Source organism: Podarcis gaigeae, assembly GCF_964106915.1.
Source record: "Podarcis gaigeae genome assembly, chromosome: 10".
Taxonomy (NCBI): domain Eukaryota; kingdom Metazoa; phylum Chordata; class Lepidosauria; order Squamata; family Lacertidae; genus Podarcis; species Podarcis gaigeae.
Window position 1 is genome coordinate 72627223 of NC_139686.1, and position 18751 is coordinate 72645973.

Here is an 18751-nt window from a genome sequence, read left to right on the forward strand (position 1 = left end):
AAAGACTTCCACTTGTGCAACAGGAATTTCCCCTCCCTCTCTGCCCTCCCCCATAATCTGGCCCAGAGGGTTGGGGAGGGGGGATCCTCAGAACTGATTTGGTGGCATGTATTGGGGCAGGATGAACAAAAGCCATTATCTAAATAGGTACCGTATTTTTCGCCCTATAGGACGCACTTTTTCCCCTCCAAAAATGAAGGGGAAATGTATGTGTGTCCTATGGGACGAATGCAGGCTTTCGCTGAAAGGCTTCAGGAAGCTCTGTGCAACCCTCGGGAGACCAGCACGACTTTGCGCCGGTCTTCCGAGGGCTGCGCAGAGCTGCCTGCAGCCCCGGGCTTCGCGCAGCTCTGCACAGCCCTAGGAAACCCGGCACGAAGTTGCGCTGGGCTCCCGAGGACTGCGCAGAGCTGCCTGCATTCTGAAGCCTGGGGCGCGACTTCCCGCCGGGCTCCCTAGGCTTGCGGATAGCAGGCTGTTCTCGGGGGTGGGGTTAGGGGAAGCTCAGGCTTCCCCTGCGCCAACCCCGCGCCTGGGGGGGGGGGGAAATAAAACTTTTTCTTTATTTCCCCCCCAAAAAAACTAGGTGCATCCTATGGGGCGAAAAATACGGTACTTGCATCAGATAAATTCATTACTTAGCTTCACTATACCTATTCCTGTTAGTAACAATACCAACAAGAGCACAATAGCTATGTGATGCAGGACTAGTGCACTTGTCACCCATCCACGTTCCAGTCATTTCCTCACAGTAAGAGGAAGTGTCCTTTCCTGTGGTGTAACTCACAATACACCATGGCCACACAGGCCTTGTTTACATTTATATAATCGTGGAAGTGCACCCCTCCTGCCGTGTGGGCCAAACAAGCCATGCTATGGAAAACTGGACGTTTTTTATTCAAACAAACCCATTGAAATAAACTGGAAATGAGGAAGCTTAAAAGGAAGCAACTGAGACATCACCAGCTAGTTAAAGCAGCTTGCTAGAGCATGTTATAAACGCCAGCCAGTGATAACCAGTGGACAAATACACTGAATGAATGAGTTAAGATAGCACTGGACCATTCACAAAGCTTTTCCACAAGCTAAGCTTTTTTAAAATTGAGGCTCCTGTCTAAGCAATATATAGAGGGCAATATATATAGAGATTTCAAAGAGGGCTTCTGCACCCCACATATTGATTTCCTGGCCCAGATCTACACAACTTTCACAGGCACAGAGGTCTCTGTTAGCAAATATTTCTCTAGTTAGTGTTCAATGTGAGCGTTCCACTGCATATTTGCTGATTTGCACCATCAATTAAATTATCAGAAAGGGTCAGTTGCACATAACTTCTTGGGGGTCTGGACAAGAGAAAGCTTTAGAAAGCTTTGTGCTGCATAAAAACGACAAAAGGCTGATCTTTACAGTTAAGGGCAAAAAGGGGTTATTGAAAACCTTGTATATAACTTTTGCAAAGAAAAGATTATATTCCAGAATCTTTTTTACTTCTCTCAACAGGTATTTATTTATCTAGCATGGCAATACATATGTTTATGCTGACTACTTTGTACACACACATCCAAATAAAATATCATTTATAGCACCCATTTATGCTAACTGCTTGGCTGAATCATGAGTGTTTTATATTATTCTTCCCTCCCTCAATCCCGTAGAAATAATAAAAGAATATTCTTCTAACCAGCAAAATGATGATGATGATGTTCATCCAACTTCCATTTACATCAGCGTTAAGAAATGAGAAGTTGATGTTGCTCATATGTGCAAGTTAGTGTTTAATTCACTTAATGTTTGTGCATTTGCACTCGCCCTTCTTTGATTCTCTAGTCACAATTTTACCCCTTGTATTTTATTGCGACCAGTGTGTGCCATTATACAAGGTTTGCAGTGTTTTTTTATACAAATGTGAGGCTGCTGGCAGGTGATCTCCTTAATTCATAAATACATTTATTCACAATTAATGACAAAGTAATTGTTCTACCAGGCATGCTATCTGCATTTATTCAAAAGAGCCCAGACACCAAGGTGGCCATGAACAAATTTGTGGAGTCCATGTTATTAAGGACAGTCAGTCCACACCTGTATATACTGTATTGGCAAATCTCTTTGGATTAAACAGATACCACAATCTGATAAAAATTTTGACAACTGTAAATAAATGTGTGAGAAGAAGTGCATACTTCCAAGGATCAGCACTGGTTTATGAAATCAAACTGAGGGCCAGTCTATACATGCAAATAAGTTACATGATAGAGGGTTCTATTTTATCATACAATCACTTGCTTGAATGTCCCCCATGGTGGTTGTTTTTAAAAAAAGATTCCTTGCAAACAAAAAGCTAGCATGTCAGGAAGCAGGCAAGGCCAATCTGCACATTCAGCTATATATTGTTGTACAGTTTTCAACAACAGCTCATAACAGCTGAGCACACACCAAACACCCAACTTTAAAACTCCTGCAAAGGTCTCTGGATTACTATTTTCAAACTTTTGAAGTACTGAATTTGAAAAGAATTGCTTACATTGTAGATGTCAGACAACATCTCTGAATGTTTGCCCCATCATCATTTTATGCAGTTACTAAATTAGTCGTACTATTTCAGGGTGATGGTGAACTGGAAAGAGAGAGACACTCACACACACAACACAAGAGTCAGGTGTATTCTGCTGAAAGCATCAGCAACCATTTTTTGACCGGCTAATCTGAATTTTACAAGTTTTTAAAAAGTCAATACAAGTTGTGTTTTACAAAAAACCAAGTACTATATAAATATCTGTCAATATGTTATATTATGGTCAAATATACTTAAAAGGCAAGATTCCATATCTGAATTCAATACTGTAAAATAAAGTGAATTCGCTAATGCTCCTTTTGGTATAAATTTAAAGAACACTTCCATTGCTGCATCAAGTGAGAGAGAGAAAATGGATCTTTCCAAAGGCTGTTCCTCAGTCTCAAAATTTTAAAATGTTATTAAAATCCTATTTTAATGCTGGAAAAGGGAGAGTTCAGAGATTTTTCTTAATGATGAAAAAAATCTCAATTTTTATAACTCATTCCTAATGTAAGAATGGAGGCATCACTTGTGGGGGGGGGGGAGGCACAAGTCATTTATACGATCAGTCTGACTTCTCCAGTAACCAGCTGGTTTTCAAACTGGAATTCCTCTCTTTTAAAAAAAAGTAATCAACTTACACTACAATATAAAATTCTGATTTGTATGTACTCAATACATTTTTTTCTTTTAATAAAAATTGTATAAAAATAAGACAAGATGATTCTGATTTTGTGGATTATATGAGCACTGGTTTAGCCACCAGTGAATACTCTAGTTATTTACTTTTGAGCAATTTGTTCAAACAGGAAACCAGGATTTCCAGGATTAGTTTTTTTGCCCTGCTGAAATATATACAATGGATGCCAATTCCAGAGGTCTCTAGTTGAATGTTTTTCTTTTCTTCTTGTATTACTTGAAGAAAAGTATGAACAGAGCTTTCTTTAAGGCGGCACGTGCCCGTCTGCTGCACAGCTCCCTCTTTCCCCCTGACACCACCTCGCCAGCGCCGCTTGCCCACCCACCCGCACCTTTGCCGCTTCCTTCTCCGCCACCTCCTCCCGAGGCTGCAGGCATGGCTCCCGGAGGTGCTTTGGCACAATGCTTACTATCGCCAAAGTGCCTTCCAGGAAGGTGCCTGGCAAACATAAAAAGGTCGCCCCGGAGTAGAGGTGCTTTGGCACAACCTTTTTACAATTGGGAAGCACCTTCCTAGAAGGCGCTCTGGCTCCAGCCTTGGGAAGAAGTGGCCAAGGAGGAAGGGAGAGAGTGGGTGGGTGGGTGGGTGGGTGGGTGGGTGGCGGTGGAGAGGGGGCATAGGACATACCGGCACCTATATTTCTTTTTTTAAAAAAAAACACTGAGTAAGAGAAATACAGATATATGATATGGCACAGCTCTGTGAAGGAACATTACAGCAGCAGAGTCATATTAAATATGATACTTGAAACATGTCACAAGTTTCAATACGAGAAAAAATATACACAGGAGGAAAATATACATATTTCCCCCACTGGTGTGGATCTTATGGCAACTTTAGAATTGGCAACTCTTCTTATTGTCTCCCAGGAAAATATCACTTCTAACAAACAGAAGCAAAAGCGACCTTCAGTTACATGATGTGGTGTCTCCATCGCATCTAACAGTGGCACTCTGAGGACTATCAGAAAGCAGAAGCGTCCAACGCCGACACTGTCACACATTTGAATCCTCATCAGTTATGCTGGCACTAGGGGAGCAAGTAGCAAAGTCTTTGAACATTTCATCTTCTTTTAACATGTACTGGAAACAGAAGAAAGGCAAGAATTGGGGAACATTGACTGAAACTCAAGAGCCAAAAAACATCAATGGATTGCACATCTAGCAGCAGGCAGACAAGAGGGCACCGTTCTCTGAGGGCAATGAGGGAGACCTGGGTTACATGACAAACTGAAAGCACGTGCTCTGCGTGGACAGTCTCAGGCAACAGCAGGGAGAAGGTCCCAGACAAAAGGGGTGTTGCCAAAGAGACAAACAACCTAGATCAGTGGTGTCCAAAGAGGGCCAGATTTGATGAAGTGAAGGGCAGTGAGGACCGACCAAAGGGCCAACCAAAGTTATTGACAGTTATTGACCTTTTTTTTTTAGGATTGAAGCTGTTGTTTTTTTCCTGATTTTACCCCAAAGTCATTGATCTTTTTTTAGGATTGAAGAGATGGAACAATGGTTTGGTGCAGTCAAAGTATAGTGGACAATTGTGGACTACAGTGGTACCTCGGGTTACGAACTTAATTCATTTCGGAGGTCTGTTCTTAACCCAAAACTGTTCTTAACCTGAGGCACTCTTTTGCTAATGGGGCCTCCCGCTGCTACTGCACCGCTGGCATGCAATTTCCGTTCCAATCCTGGGGCAAAGTTCAGAACCGCAAACTTCCAGGTTAGCGGAGTTTGTAACCCGAAGCATCTGTAACCTGAGGTACCACTGTAAATGGATCAATTATTTGTATAGAAGACAAAATCATGAAGGTGCTGAGAAGTGTGTCACAAAGCTTAAGCAGCCTCAAAGAATTCTGAAGGTTTCACTGGGGAAAGCTATGACTCACACCAATTTAAATTTGCAGTGAATATTTGCCCCACCAGTGCATTATATACTGTGTGTGTGTGTGTGTGTGTGTGTGTGTGTGTGTGTGTGTGTGTATTCAGTGATGGAACTTGGCAGGATGTGGTTTTTGATGACAAGTACAGATGCTACACAGAAGCACAAAGAAGAGAACACTGAGAAGTATGAGTTCTCCAACAGCCTTGGCTCTCCCTTTCCTAAAAAGGACACTTCTGTACCTCAAAGAACTAGTGGAATGCCTTAAGATACAGAAATGGATAATCAGCACCTTAAGGGTAAAGGATGTCTGCTATATATCTGAATAAGTATGGTTATTAGCCAGCACTAAGCTGGTACTAACGGGGCTTTATCTGGGGATGATCATCTTGCTGCATTTTATTCTTAAATATTTTAGATTATGAACCGGTCTGAGAGAAACTCATAGCACAAACATGTGGATTTCCACAGAGGTGGTGGCCATTGCACTCCTCCTTGAGCCTAAACTCAGGCTCAATGTCTGTTCCATTCCAGACAAACCATGTGCTGTATATCCAAGAACAAACCTTGGTTACAGGTCATGGTTTGTCTAGAGAGGGGCAAACTACAAACGCAGGTCTGAACAACAAGCTAAGCCAAACTATGACTTGGCTTGCAGCAGTGCCACAGCAGCTGCAGAACCAGAGGAAGAGCAAAGCGGCAGTGATCTCCTCCCCAGGAGTCTTCATGCGTTTGCACTAAGCAGTTGTTTATCCTAGTGTTATGCAGTAACCAGTTTACAATCTTTTTTTGAAATATATATATATATATATATATATATATATGCTTTCGTAGATTTTCACGGGTACAGGAATGCAGGTTTTGGTGTCCTCGGGTGTCTTCCCGTGTAAAAGTTGGGGTGTCTAGGCGACGTTTCGACGAGGTCTCACTCGTCATCTTCAGGCTGGTGCTTTCGGCTTGCTAAAGTCTTTGTGTCTTGACCTCTTGAACTTTGTGAAGAGTTTTCCTGAGAAGATGGCTGTATTGCACTTAGTTGTGCTTTGGCTTGGCTTCGTGTATAGGGGCGAGCTGTGGTTTTGTGGCTTGTGTCAGCCAGATCTGTGTAGGGATTGCAGGGGGGTGCAGCATCCGGAGGTGCCACCATGGATTGGCTACTGGATGGTGTCAGTAATTCATCTGTGGAGAGGGTCTGGGTTTGGGTCTGGTGTGGTTGATTGGTGTTGGCGTTCTGTGTGCCTCTGGATCTGGTGTCAGTTTTTGTGGGGAGGGCTAATTTCCAGATGTCTGGCAAGCGGGATGTGTCGTCACGCTTGTTCATGTTGTGAGGGTGTTTCTCTATCTCGATGGCTTCCATGATTATTCTCTTGTGGTGATGTTCCGTGTTAAAGAGCAATTTGGAATCTGCAAAATTAATTTTGTGTCCTGTTTCTTTCATGTGTTGGAAAAGAGAGGAAGTTTTTTCTTCTTTTTTGACGGCATTCTTGTGTTCTGCGATACGTGCATTTATTCGTCTGTTTGTTTGTCCAATGTACGTGGCTGGGCAGACTTTGCAGGGTATTTCATAGATCCCTTGGTTTTCCAACTGGATTTTATCCTTGGGGTTTCTGAGGATATTGGCTATTTTTTGGTTGGTGCAAAAGGCTGTTTTGATATTGTGTTTATGGAGGATTTTGCTAATTTTATCTGTAGTGCCCTTGATATAAGGAAGGAGGGCCATGCCATTGTTTTCTTCTGTGTCTTGGTTTTTGGGGGGTGTTTCCTTTTGGATTAGCTTCGTAATCCTGTTTTGCTGGTATCCATTGGCAATTAACACATTTGAGAGATTCTGTAACTCAGTTGTCAAGTGGTCTTTGTCAGCCAGGCGTTTGGTTCTGGAGATGAGAGTCTTGGCTACGGAGTTTATTTGTGCAGGGTGGTGGTGTGATTGTGCATGTAAGTAGCGGTTGGTGTGTGTTTTTTTCTGGTAGATAGTGTGTCCTAGGGAGCCATCAGGTTTTTTGTAGATTAGGACGTCAAGGAAGGGAAGTTGGTTGTTGGCTTCTATTTCCATAGTGAATTGTATTTTGGGGTGTAAGTTGTTGAGATGTGTGAGGAAGCTATCCAGTTTTTCCTTCCCGTGTGGCCAAATTACAAAGGTGTCGTCAACATATCTGAGCCAAAGTTTGGGTTTGTGTTCTGACTTGTCTAAAGCATTGGTTTAGACACTCAAGGTATCTCTCAAGTAATTAAGGAACAAAAGAAGAAAAGGCACACTAGCCTGGGAACTTCCTCTCTGCCCAGAACATTGGAGGCTAGACACCACACCCCCTCTACAGTATTTATAGGAACTCAAACATTGAGATCCCGCTCTGTTCCAGTAACAAGAAGCCGAAAGCACCAGCCTGAAGATGACGAGTGAGACCTCGTCGAAACGTCGCCTAGACACCCCAACTTTTACACGGGAAGACACCCGAGGACACCAAAACCTGCATTCCTGTACCCGTGAAAATCTACGAAAGCATATATATATATATATATATATGTTAGCATGCACTGAGCTTTGGGGTGGGACAGATACATAAAATGGAAATAAATCATTTTCACTGGGCATATGCTTTTGTGATACATTAATAATGACATGAATGAAGGCTGCTTTGAAATTGTCTGCTTATACACTTCTTATTTCTCATATTCTGGAACCAAACTCAGGAAAGTCTCTTTACTGTGGATGGACTGTGCGTCTACATGTCCATCTGACAGCATACTCCAGCATGCATCATTGCAAAGCATTCTGGTGTGTACTCCTGACTGAGATGCAGTTTTTCCAACTTGGCTGGGCACCATTAGACTCTATGCTAAATGGATTGTTCAAAGGAGATTGTTCAAAAATCAGTCTATCACTAAGATGCAATCTCCAAGCCACCAACTGAACACCTTTGCCATGTACCCTACCACTGAGAATCTCTGTATTGGTCCTAAAGTAAGACTAGCAACATTTTAGGGTGTGTCCATTATATTAATTATAAGGGCTTACAGTCAAATTGTTGATGCCTTCAGAAAATGCCCCTATTTGCCTCACGGTACCTTCTGAATCTTCCATCTACAAGAAAGAAATAGTTAAGGTAATAATTCATGTAAATTCTTCCCTTTTCATACAAGTGTATTAACACATACAAATACAACATTAGGCTATAGCAGAACCCTAGAAAGGAACTAGTCAGTTGAACACTTTATTGTAATGTAGGCAATGTTTGGATAAGGAGGTGAGGCTAAGAGAAGACTCTGGGAGAGTGTGCAGAGTACCAGCATCAGCCTAGTTGGTAGCTCAGCTGCATCAGCCAACTCCACAGTCTCTGCTCCTATTGGAGAAACCAGATAGTTGAACACAAGTTTATGGCCTTGCCTTTGACCGCTCAAATGTTAAACAAACAAAGAACTCAACAGATGCAGCAGCAGCAGCAGTGCAGGCCAACAAGGAAGACAGAGACCAAGAAAATACTGTACCTAGTTGTTTAATAATTTCACATTAAGAGCACCCCACAAAAAAACTTAGGCAGAAGCAAGCACTGATAAGGGAAGAGAAACCATCTGCACCACAGTACCTTTTATAAGCTTTGAGGGAGAGACGGGCAGCTGAAGAAAAGAGATGACTGCTGCAAGGGGAGGAAGGCTAAGTGTCAGAATGTCATGAGCAAGAGGTGAGCAGGAAAATGCCACAAAGGTTGAAGGTGGAGCTTGAGGAACTGCATAGGGGGGAAGGGCATGCAAGTTCAACTAGAGGATGAGCCAACCTGAGAGGAAGTATGGTGATGTGGACAGAATATAGGACTAGGACTGGAAAGACCTGGCTTCAAATTGCTGCTCAGCCATAAAGTTCTCTGGGTTGCCTCAAACCACTCAGTCTCTGTCACAGTTGTTATGAGGGTAAAATGGAACACTTCCCCCACAAAAAATGCACACACCCCTGTGGTCGTTAGCAAAATGAGAGACCATTAATGTAAAGAAAAAACTCTCAATTACGCCAATAATTCTAACTGTGGAGAAGGCTGAAATTCAGGTTTCTCCTGTTGGTTGATAGCTAAAATCTAGATGCCCCTAAAGAAGCCCTGAACTGGTTTATCAAGGGTTAGATAACAGTTTTTAAGTACTAGTACATTACAAGACTGCTAAACACAAACTGCAGAATATGAAACTATCAGGAGGAGGGGGAGCACATGCATACGGAAAAACCAATTGTTTCAACTTACTGCAACAACCATTACCTGCTCCAGTCTGTCCAGATCGTCCTCATCATACACTCTGATATCTAAAGCAGGCTTCATCCCTTTCTTTGATCCCATTCCGGATGCCTGTCCCAAATCCATCGAACAAACATACTCTTCCCCATCTTCCTGCTTCTTCTTCCTTAAATTTCCAAAATTACTAAAAGCAAGTTTCTTTGGCTGAAAAATACAGACCAAAAAAACTGCTATGAAGTCAACAACCATATAATTTATTTTCCTGATGACATATCTGAAATCTTTTAAAATCTATAATAAAGGCACCAAAACAATCAAGAATTCTTCAAACATATATTCTCGCAGAAAGCTAGTTGGAAAAATTGGAGCAAGATTTCCACATAAAACAGAATATAGGATAAAAAATAATAATCTATCATGTTAATTAAGAAGATCCATATTTGACAATTTTGGTTTTGTGTGTGTGTGTAATTCACTGTTTGTATGTTTATTTTTATTTGTACTTATGCTCAAATATCTGAGCTTATGAAACTTCAAAAAAAGAGGTTTTTTCCCCAAAGGAGGTTACAAAAATGTTTGATGAAAACTAATTTAATAATCTGTATTTGTAAAATGAGGCTTGTAAAAAGCCTATTGACTGTTTTCTGCATGGGGTCCTATCTGCCTCTGGCCTCCCAGGAGAAGCTACTTAAAGAGGTGGTTGCTGTTTTTCTTTCATGGACAATGATGCACCACCTTTGACTAACGCAGCAGATGGGCTACTAAAGATTTTTTTAAATAGGTTACTTACTTCTGTAAACTTCTTTTTATCTTTCACTTTTCAGTGAAATTTGAACTACCTGACAAACCTTGCAAGCACCATTGAGACATTTTTTAAAAAATGCATTGCAAGAGGCCGACAGAATTCATATCAGTAATTTTTATAGTGAATAATGTAAGCCGATATCAAAGGCCTATAAAACACACTCTTAAGTGGCATGAATAACCTGCTATGAAAGAAAGAAAGAAAGAAAGAAAGAAAGAAAGAAAGAAAGAAAGAAAGAAAGAAAGAAAGGTATAAAAAATAAAATAACTGTTAACGTAGTTTTGTAGAGAGGATATGTGGCAATGACATATATAAGAATTACTGTCTATGCTTTACCATGCAGCACCTCTCTACGAGTTATAAAACTGTAGCACTGGAAGGGACCACAAGGGTCACCTGAGATTGAGAGTCTTATTCTCTACCAGTTGAGCTACCCCCTGTTCAGAGATTAAATCAAGCCAAGCCAAGTTCTTTATCACTCAACTCATTTTCTATTAGCCTCTTAAAAAGCACAACAACAACAACAACAACAAGTTTATTAAATTTGTGAGGTCCATGCCTTTACACAAAATACCATAAAACATTGTTAAAAGATAGACAATCAAATTATAAAAATAAGCTAAAATTCATGCCATGCTGTCCCAGCAAGGAAACTACCCCAAAACCCCCACCATTCAGGAAAGAAGATACAGCAACAGGTTAGGAGAGCAATGGGAGGGACCTCACCATTTCATCCAGGAACCATACCCTAGTTTTCATAGCCTTCACCACAAAGACTGCTACCACGTGAGAAATCCGTGGATCAGCGTCCACCAGTAAAAACTTTACTTGGTCCTCAGAGTTGACTATTGATTTGGGAATAGTTTGTAACATCGCATCCCTGAAGGCCGAATAGATGGGACAATACAACATGTAATGTGTGAGATCCTCTTTGGTTCTCATATGACAAGGACATATACGCTCCTCTACTGGGATTTTTGCATATCTGCCTGACAGATAGGCCGTAGGAATGGTTTGAAAACGGGCCATGGTGAAGGCTCTCTGAAGGGTGGGATTGGTGATATTCGCCAAGTAATTGGCGCAGGTTTTGACTGTTTTCAGTCGGGGAAACCAGTGGGAGGACCCTGGGTTCTGTATTTTTGTGATATCTAACAGAGCGTCTCTCTCCAGGATCCATTCCCGAACTTTGTCCGGGCTCCACAGTTTGAGGATATTAAACTCCGGTAGGGTGTATCTAACCAGGATCTCAGATAGGTTTTGACGCCAAGTGGTGTTCTTTTGAAGAGATACAAAGGCTTGTTTGGCCAATAAGGTGTTTGAAGTGTTTGCAAGGTTGATGTAAAATCGCAGGAATCTTAAGTGGGCCCTGGCAGACACAGAGAGTAGTCCAACCTCCACCCTCAAGAAAGCTGCTGGGGTTCCTTGAGGAAGGCCTAGATCCTCTTGAGATAATAATTTTGCAAAATTTCAAGCCGTTCCAACAGCCTCTGGTTCCACCCCCAGAGTTCTATCCCATATAACATCTGGGGAATAGCTTTCCCAACAAAAGCTCTTAATGCCGGGATCACCAATTGTCCTCCCCGGGTATGGAAGAAACTAAGCAGGACACCAATTGTTCTTCGTGTTAGGATGGTTACAGCCTTAAAGTGGGCTAGCCAACTAGACGTAGCCTGGAATGTAACACCCAGATATTTTAAAAAAGGGCACTGTTCAAAAAGCACAACAATAGGAGGTAACACTCCTGACTAACATGCAAGTCTGTTCCATGTGAGAGTAGCGCTTCCAAGGCTCTGGCCATACCTTCACTTTGGCTGTAGCTGTTAAAAGGACATAATCTGGAGATTCCATGGCCTCACGCTTTTGCTGCTGGGCCTCTTGACCAATCAGCAAATTAAAATGGGTTGCCAAGTGCCGCCTCAGGAGGGTCTTGTTGGGTGGGATGTTCAGCAGCTGAGCCATGGTCTCTACATTGAAACGAGGCTCCAAAACCTGCGGAGCAAAACCAGCATTTCAGAACTAAGATTTGTATTACATTTTGATTAAGCAATTTCCCCAACCATTCTAAAGATCTGAACCACTAAGAAAGGTATGAAAGGCATGAGTTGGTGGGTGGTTTGTTTGTTTTTTTTTGGGGAGGGGGGTTGGGGGACGACAACAACAAGGCCTGAATATTTACAAAATACCTATGACACAATTGCCATGACTTTTAGAAAACCCTACCTAGGAACAAACAAAAAAACTGGAAACAAAAACAGGCATGACATTTCTCTTATAGCACGATTAGATTATTTATTTACTGCCTGTGTCTGAAAAAGAAATATAAAATGCCACACACTCTTACCATTAGCCCTCCATGAACGCCACTCCCTCTCAAATTAGGAGCATATTCTGCAAGGTCAACTGACCGCAACCACTCCATCACCCGATGATTGGTCCACTGTGAAACCTCTGATGGTGTGATGTTATTCTATCAATAAGAACCACATTTAATTTAGAAACAATGCACTGCTTTTAGTTCTTTTTCTTTTAGTTCTGCAGTTAATCCAGCCTCCACTTTTCTTATTTCAATTGACCTTTCTGCCCCAAAATGCTCAGAGCCAAGCTAGATCAAGATCAGATGATGAGCTGTACCTGCAAAATGTGTTATGGGTTAAAGGTGTTGTACTGGCTGCTTGTAGGCTATTAATCCCAAGTCAAGGTGTTGACTAACATACTCTGCCTTCAATAATTTGGGACCCAAATTCCCGAAGGAGCACCCCCAGCCTGTCTATTAATATCAGGAGGAGAGTCCCTCCTTGTGGGTCAGCAGTGGCCAAGGACAGAGCCTTAGCAGAGGTAGTGCTTGAGCTGCCAGCTCCCTCCCTCCTGGGGTACGACTGGTGTCTACGTTGTTCATCTTCTGGTGCCAATTGAGGACCTATTCATCCAAGCCTTTGTGCGTGGCGATATGGTATAACAACCCTGTTTCTGCAGTCCTAGGGTACAGAAATAGGTTTTTTAAAGCCCCTGGTGGCCTGAAAGATGCCGATGTAGCGTTACATGTGTTGTGCTGGACTGACATAAATGATGTACCTAATAAAGTTACTATGGAACACCTTCATATAAGAGATGGGATTAATGTGAAACTGCAATTCATATCTGCGCTGAGCCATTCTTCCGCCTCCAAACCGAACAATCCTGTATTTATTTATTTATAAATAATATTTTTATTGGGTTTTCTGCAAAGGTAACAAAATCACAACAAAACAAGAAAGCAAACACTAACAAATACTACAACAAACTAAAAATAAAGGGGGGGGGAGAAGAAAAAAGTTTGCATCAAAACAATAAAATCCATAAAATGGGATTATCTCAATCTCATGACTTCCCTTCTCCCCTGGTTCCTTAAAATTCTTTTTAAACTACATATCATTTCTATTCCAAATTTCTATTTTAACGTCAAATTTCTTGTACCATCTCTAAAACTACAAGTATTTTTAAATTCCTGCTATTTAAGATGTTTGCAATACTTCTGTAAATATATAATAACCATTTCTCATTCTTTTTTAAATTTTGAACAATCCTGTATTTATGACTCATGTTGATCATATGCAGTGCTATTTTTTTTGCTGGAACTCACCATGAATGCCTCCCTTGTTTTCTTATAATGACAATGGCGCCTATCAAAGAGGGGCCGGAACTGAGTTCTGGTGAGTTCCAGCTAAAAAAGCCCTGATCATATGACTTCGTGTGTGTGTGTGTGTGTGTGTGTGTGTGTGTGTGTGTGTGTGTGTGTGTAAAATAAGGGGCTTTTAAATTTCACCCACTTACTTCCCACATCTTTCAAATGGACTCTCCTGCATTAAATAAATTGTAAAGAAAACAAATCTCCAGGCACAAAGACAATTAGAACAACATGGAGAAACCTGGAATTCCTCATGCAGTGGTCTAGTTCCCCACCTTCACTTTCAAGTCTGGCAGTCCATAAAGGGCTTATCATGGGACATTAGCAGCAGCAGCAACCACCAAAGCGCTAATATCACATTCATATTTTCATAGAAATACTAGTGAGCAAATACTTTGCAGAAAGAAACACCAAAGGAGGCAAACTAAATCTTGATCTCAGTTCTAGAGGTTTAAAACATAATAAGCAATAAGAATATGAATCCATACAATGAAGCTGACAGTCAGTGATCAATGTATGGCCTGCTAAAGAAAGGAAGGGATCAAGAGTCAAAGTAGGACAAAGTATTTTAGGCAAGAAAATGAAAGGAAACACACAAGCACTGCCTGTCAGAACAAACATTGCAATGAATCAATGAGATGTGTAAGTAAGTAAGTTAGTTAAGGAAGTAAGTAGAAGTGGTCACCTCATCCGATGGTCTCCTGCGCAGACAGTTGGGCTCAAAGTTATTTATTCTTAGAACTTGAATGGCACGTTTGATGCTAAGGTGGTGGAGGACACTCACAACTTTCAAAGACAGTAAGTCATCCTGCATAGGTGATGTGGGGATGGGACGGGACACATAAACGAGATCAAGAACAATAAATGAGACCAAGAAGACTGAAGAGTCGGATACCAACATGAATGCTGTCCTTAGGATTCCCCTGAGGGTATAAGAACATTAAACCACTTCTGTGGGGTTAGGCAAAGGGCCTATTCAGACCAGCATCCTGTTCTCACAGTGGCCTACCAGAAGCCCAGCGGAAGCCTGCAAGCAGGACTGAAAGCAACATAACTTTTCTCACTTGATATTCCCACCAGCCTGCAACTGTAGAGGCAATATTCAGCTTCATTGCCTGGCACTGGGTTAGGAGGGAAAACGACTCACTATCCATTTTCTCCACATGATGCCTAATCTAATACACCTCTATCATGTCATCCTCTTACTTGCCTTTTTAAAAACTCAAACAAGTAAGATTACACTATACTACTACTACTACTACTACTACTAATAATAATAATAATAATCTGTACCTCGTCCATCGGACTGGGCTGCCCCAGCCACTTGGCGGCTTCCAACATACCGTATTTTTCACCCTATAGGATGCACTTTTCCCCCTCCAAAAATGAAGGGGAAATGTGTGTGCGTCCTATGGAGTGAATGCAGGCTTCAGGAAGCTATCCGCAAGCCTTGGGAGCCCAGCGCGACTTCCCGCCGGGCTCCCAAGGCTTGCGGACAGCAGCCTGCAGCCCAAACCCGGGGAGCGCACCCCGGGCTTCGGGCAGCTCTCCGCAAGCCTTGGGAGCTCAGCGCGACTTCCTGCCGGGCTCCCAAGGCTTGCGGATGGCAGCCTGCGGACTTTTCTAGGAGATGGGGAATCTGGTCTCCTTAACATCTGATGGGAGGGCATTCCACAGGGTGGGCGCCACTACTGGGAAGGCCCTCTGCCTGGTTCACAGTGAGGAAACCACCAGAAGGCCTTTGGAGCTGGACCTCAGTGTCTGAGCTGAATGACAGGGTGGAGACGCTCCTTCAGGTATACTGGGCCGAGGCCATTTAGGGCTTTAAAGGTCAGCACCAACACTTTTAATTGTGCTCAGAAACGTACTGAGCCATTGTAGGTCTTTCAAGACCAGTGTTATATGGTCTCAGCAGCTGCTCCCAGTCACCAGTCTAGCTGCTGCACTCTGGATTAGTTGTAGTTTCTGAGTCACCTTCAAAGGTAGCCCCACGTAGAGCGCATTGCAGTAGTCCAAGTGGAAGATAACTAGGGCATGCACCACTCTGGTGAGACAGTTTGCAGGCAGTTAGGGTCTCAGCCTGGGTAACAGATGGAGCTCAGAATTGACCTGCACTCAGAATTGACCTGCACCTGGGCTCAGAATTGACCTGCACCTCCATGGACAGCTGTGAGTCCAAAATGACTCCCAGGCTGCGCAACTAGACCTTCAGGAGTACAGTTACTCCATTCAGGACCAGGATGTCCCTCAAACCATCCACCCTGTCCCCCAGAAACAATACTTCTGCCTTGTCAAGATTCAACCTCAATCCGTTGACTGCCTTCCATCCTCCAATTGCCTCCACACACTCACACAGGACATTCACCACCTTCACTGGTTTCAATTTAAGAGAGAGGTAGAGCTGGGTATCATCCGCATACTGATGAACACCCAGCCCAAGACCCCTGATAATCTTTCCCACCAGCTTCATATAGATGTTAAAAAGCATGGGAGAGAGGATGGAGCCCTAAGGCACCCTGCAAATGTGCACACTCTTACCCCAACACCAGTTTTTGGACACGGCCCTTGAGGAAGGAGTGGAACCACTGCCTAATAATGCCCCCAGCTCCCAACCTACCTAGATGATTCAGCAGTATACCATGACCAATGGTATCAAAAGCCACTGAGAGATCCAGCACAACCAGGAAACATGTATGGATTAAATTCCCCCCACATAAACCTTCTTTGTGCACCTCTTCTGTTCAAAGAGTAGGAATTCTTTCACTATAGACAGTGAAAGAAAAATCCTAGGATACTTTTGTATTTATTTTTTACTTATTTCATTTTCTAATATTTACATCTTGCCTTTCTTCCATCATGAAACCAAAGGTGGCATGCATGTGGTACCATTGACTGCCCATCCAAAAATGACCAGGACCCAGGCTTGCTCTAGCCTCGCTCATGTGGTGGGGCTTTTGTATCCTCAGAGCATAGCCTGGTGAAAAGCCAGTGCTGTATGCTCTTGTTTTGAAAACATTTGTGATCAACCCCTGAAAAACTCCTACTGAAAGCACACCTAATGCTGGTCACTTCTGTTCTTGTGCATGGAGCCCGCTGTTCAGACTGGTGCTCTACCATGCGTGTATGGACAGAGGCATAACATGCTGCTTGCAGTCAGTTTATTCCAACAGCAGATTATACACAGCAGTTCAGCTGCGTCATTAAAAGACGGTGTTACCACTACAATTAAAAGATTATTCTGTACGCTCCCAGTACTGATTATGACTATTTATACAAAGACAGTGATATTCATGGAACTATACATGCAGAGAAAAATTTGGACAGATACCTGTCCATGCAGCATTAATTCAAACTTTGACAGTGGAGAGAGAATGGAGGGAGGGAAGAAATAAGAGTTATGAGAGATGAATGTGAGCAAATGCAGCTCCTTGTGCTTGGAGGTCACTGCAGGTGAGAATGATGATTGCAGGATTCGGCAAGGGACTTATGGAAAAGGTGGGCTTTGAAGAGAGGGGATGGATAGAACAGGTACCAACTGGGCACATTTCCACAAATAACAGGAAACATGGAAGAATGGGAGGAATTACTTTATGATAGCAGGAGAACTTTTGATGGGGTGGAGGATTAGGATACACGTGTTTCAGTGGAGAAGGAAGTCAAAATTATGGTACTCTGAATGATAAAAATGACAGGAAGAAAAGGACACTTGCTTACAATAGTCATATAATGAAGCATGCGGCCATCAACCTTTCCTTCATCGAACTGGGTCTTATACTGGGGTAGTCCAATATCATCCAACCACCCTGAAAATAAAAAGATACAGTCACTACGCATTGATTTGTGGCAATCTGAAGGCAGGCTTTTTCAGTGGTGGTCCCAGTGCTGCAGAATGCCCTCCCTGTTGGAATATGAGAGACCCCCATCTGTATTGGCATTCCAGTGGCTCTTGAAGCCACACTTGTTCAATGCGATTGTTTTATGATGTATTTTAAATATGCAAGAATTTAATAATTGATTTTCCACTTGTAAATTGCAAATTTGCTTAACTAAGTATTTCAGCTTTTTCTTGGACAGAATGTGTGTTACTTAGGTGCACAAGTACACTCTACCTTTTGTTTTCCACAGAAACTACCCACAAACCTGCCTAGAAGGAAACTTAAAACAAAGCAGGCACAATGCTACCCTGTGAGCTGCAAAGTGCACACAAGGCTTCCTTGCACGTGGCTGGGGGACGTACCCAGGCAAACTCTTCACTGCCTGAGGGTGAAATGGCAAAAAAAGTAAGAAGACATTACTTGTAACCCAGTTGTAATCCAGTTTTCCATGGTTGTTCTCTTCTTCTGATCCTAATGCCTGAAGAGCGAGCTGAAGTTTTTTCCGGTGCAATGGATGCTTTATTCCAAGTTCCTACATGTGGGACAAAAACCAGCTTGCATTTAAAAGATACTTGTATTTGCTGCTAAAACCTCAGTGGAGATAATGGGAAACCTTGTTGAGTGTCTTTACTTTACTTTACTTTACTTTACTTTACTTTACTTTACTTTACGTGACAGTTGCCCATTTACTTTTACCCTCCTGCAGACCACAATGGAGGGGAAAGAAAACTTCCCTCACCCAAAAGTGGGGGTTAACTGCCACCTCCCATCCTGGCCACAGCAAACAGCCTTTAGTGGGGCAACCACTACAGCCAAGGAATCTTCCTCTCCAACACCAGAGGATTGCCCTGCTAATTTCTCTACCCATTCTTGTTTGACTATTTTTTTTCTATAATAAAAATGTATTTTGTTTCCACTGCAAAGGAGCCTGAATGTCTTGTAGCTCCAGTGTTATAAACTCAACTATATAAGGGAGGTGTCAAGTGACTTCTTAAACCAAGTTGGCCGTCACCAAACCAGAATGTCCAGTTGCCATTTGGGGGCAAGACGGCTCTCAAGTC

General features: G+C 42.5%; 1 protein-coding gene across 50 annotated transcripts in view; it reads right to left on the minus strand.

Moving 5' to 3' along the window:
- Positions 1–1480: 1480 nt before the first annotated feature.
- The window catches only part of PPFIBP1 (PPFIA binding protein 1), a 120932-nt gene continuing 103661 nt past the window's right edge, over positions 1481–18751 (minus strand). For 27 of the 50 annotated variants that reach the window (XM_083701393.1, XM_083701359.1, XM_083701386.1 and 24 more), the window contains 8 exons: positions 18111–18222; positions 17530–17618; positions 14501–14623; positions 12493–12618; positions 11952–12140; positions 9356–9550; positions 8143–8208; positions 1481–4336 (listed from right to left, as the gene is read on the minus strand). In XM_083701393.1, coding sequence (XP_083557519.1) covers positions 4250–4336; positions 8143–8208; positions 9356–9550; positions 11952–12140; positions 12493–12618; positions 14501–14623; positions 17530–17618; positions 18111–18222 — 987 coding nt within the window. In that variant the 3' untranslated portion in view covers positions 1481–4249. Of the gene's footprint in view, positions 4337–8142; positions 8209–8710; positions 8762–9355; positions 9551–11951; positions 12141–12492; positions 12619–14500; positions 14624–17529; positions 17619–18110; positions 18223–18751 lie in introns of all 50 variants that reach the window. The other 23 variants (XM_083701395.1, XM_083701390.1, XM_083701366.1 and 20 more) reach the window with 2 other exon arrangements.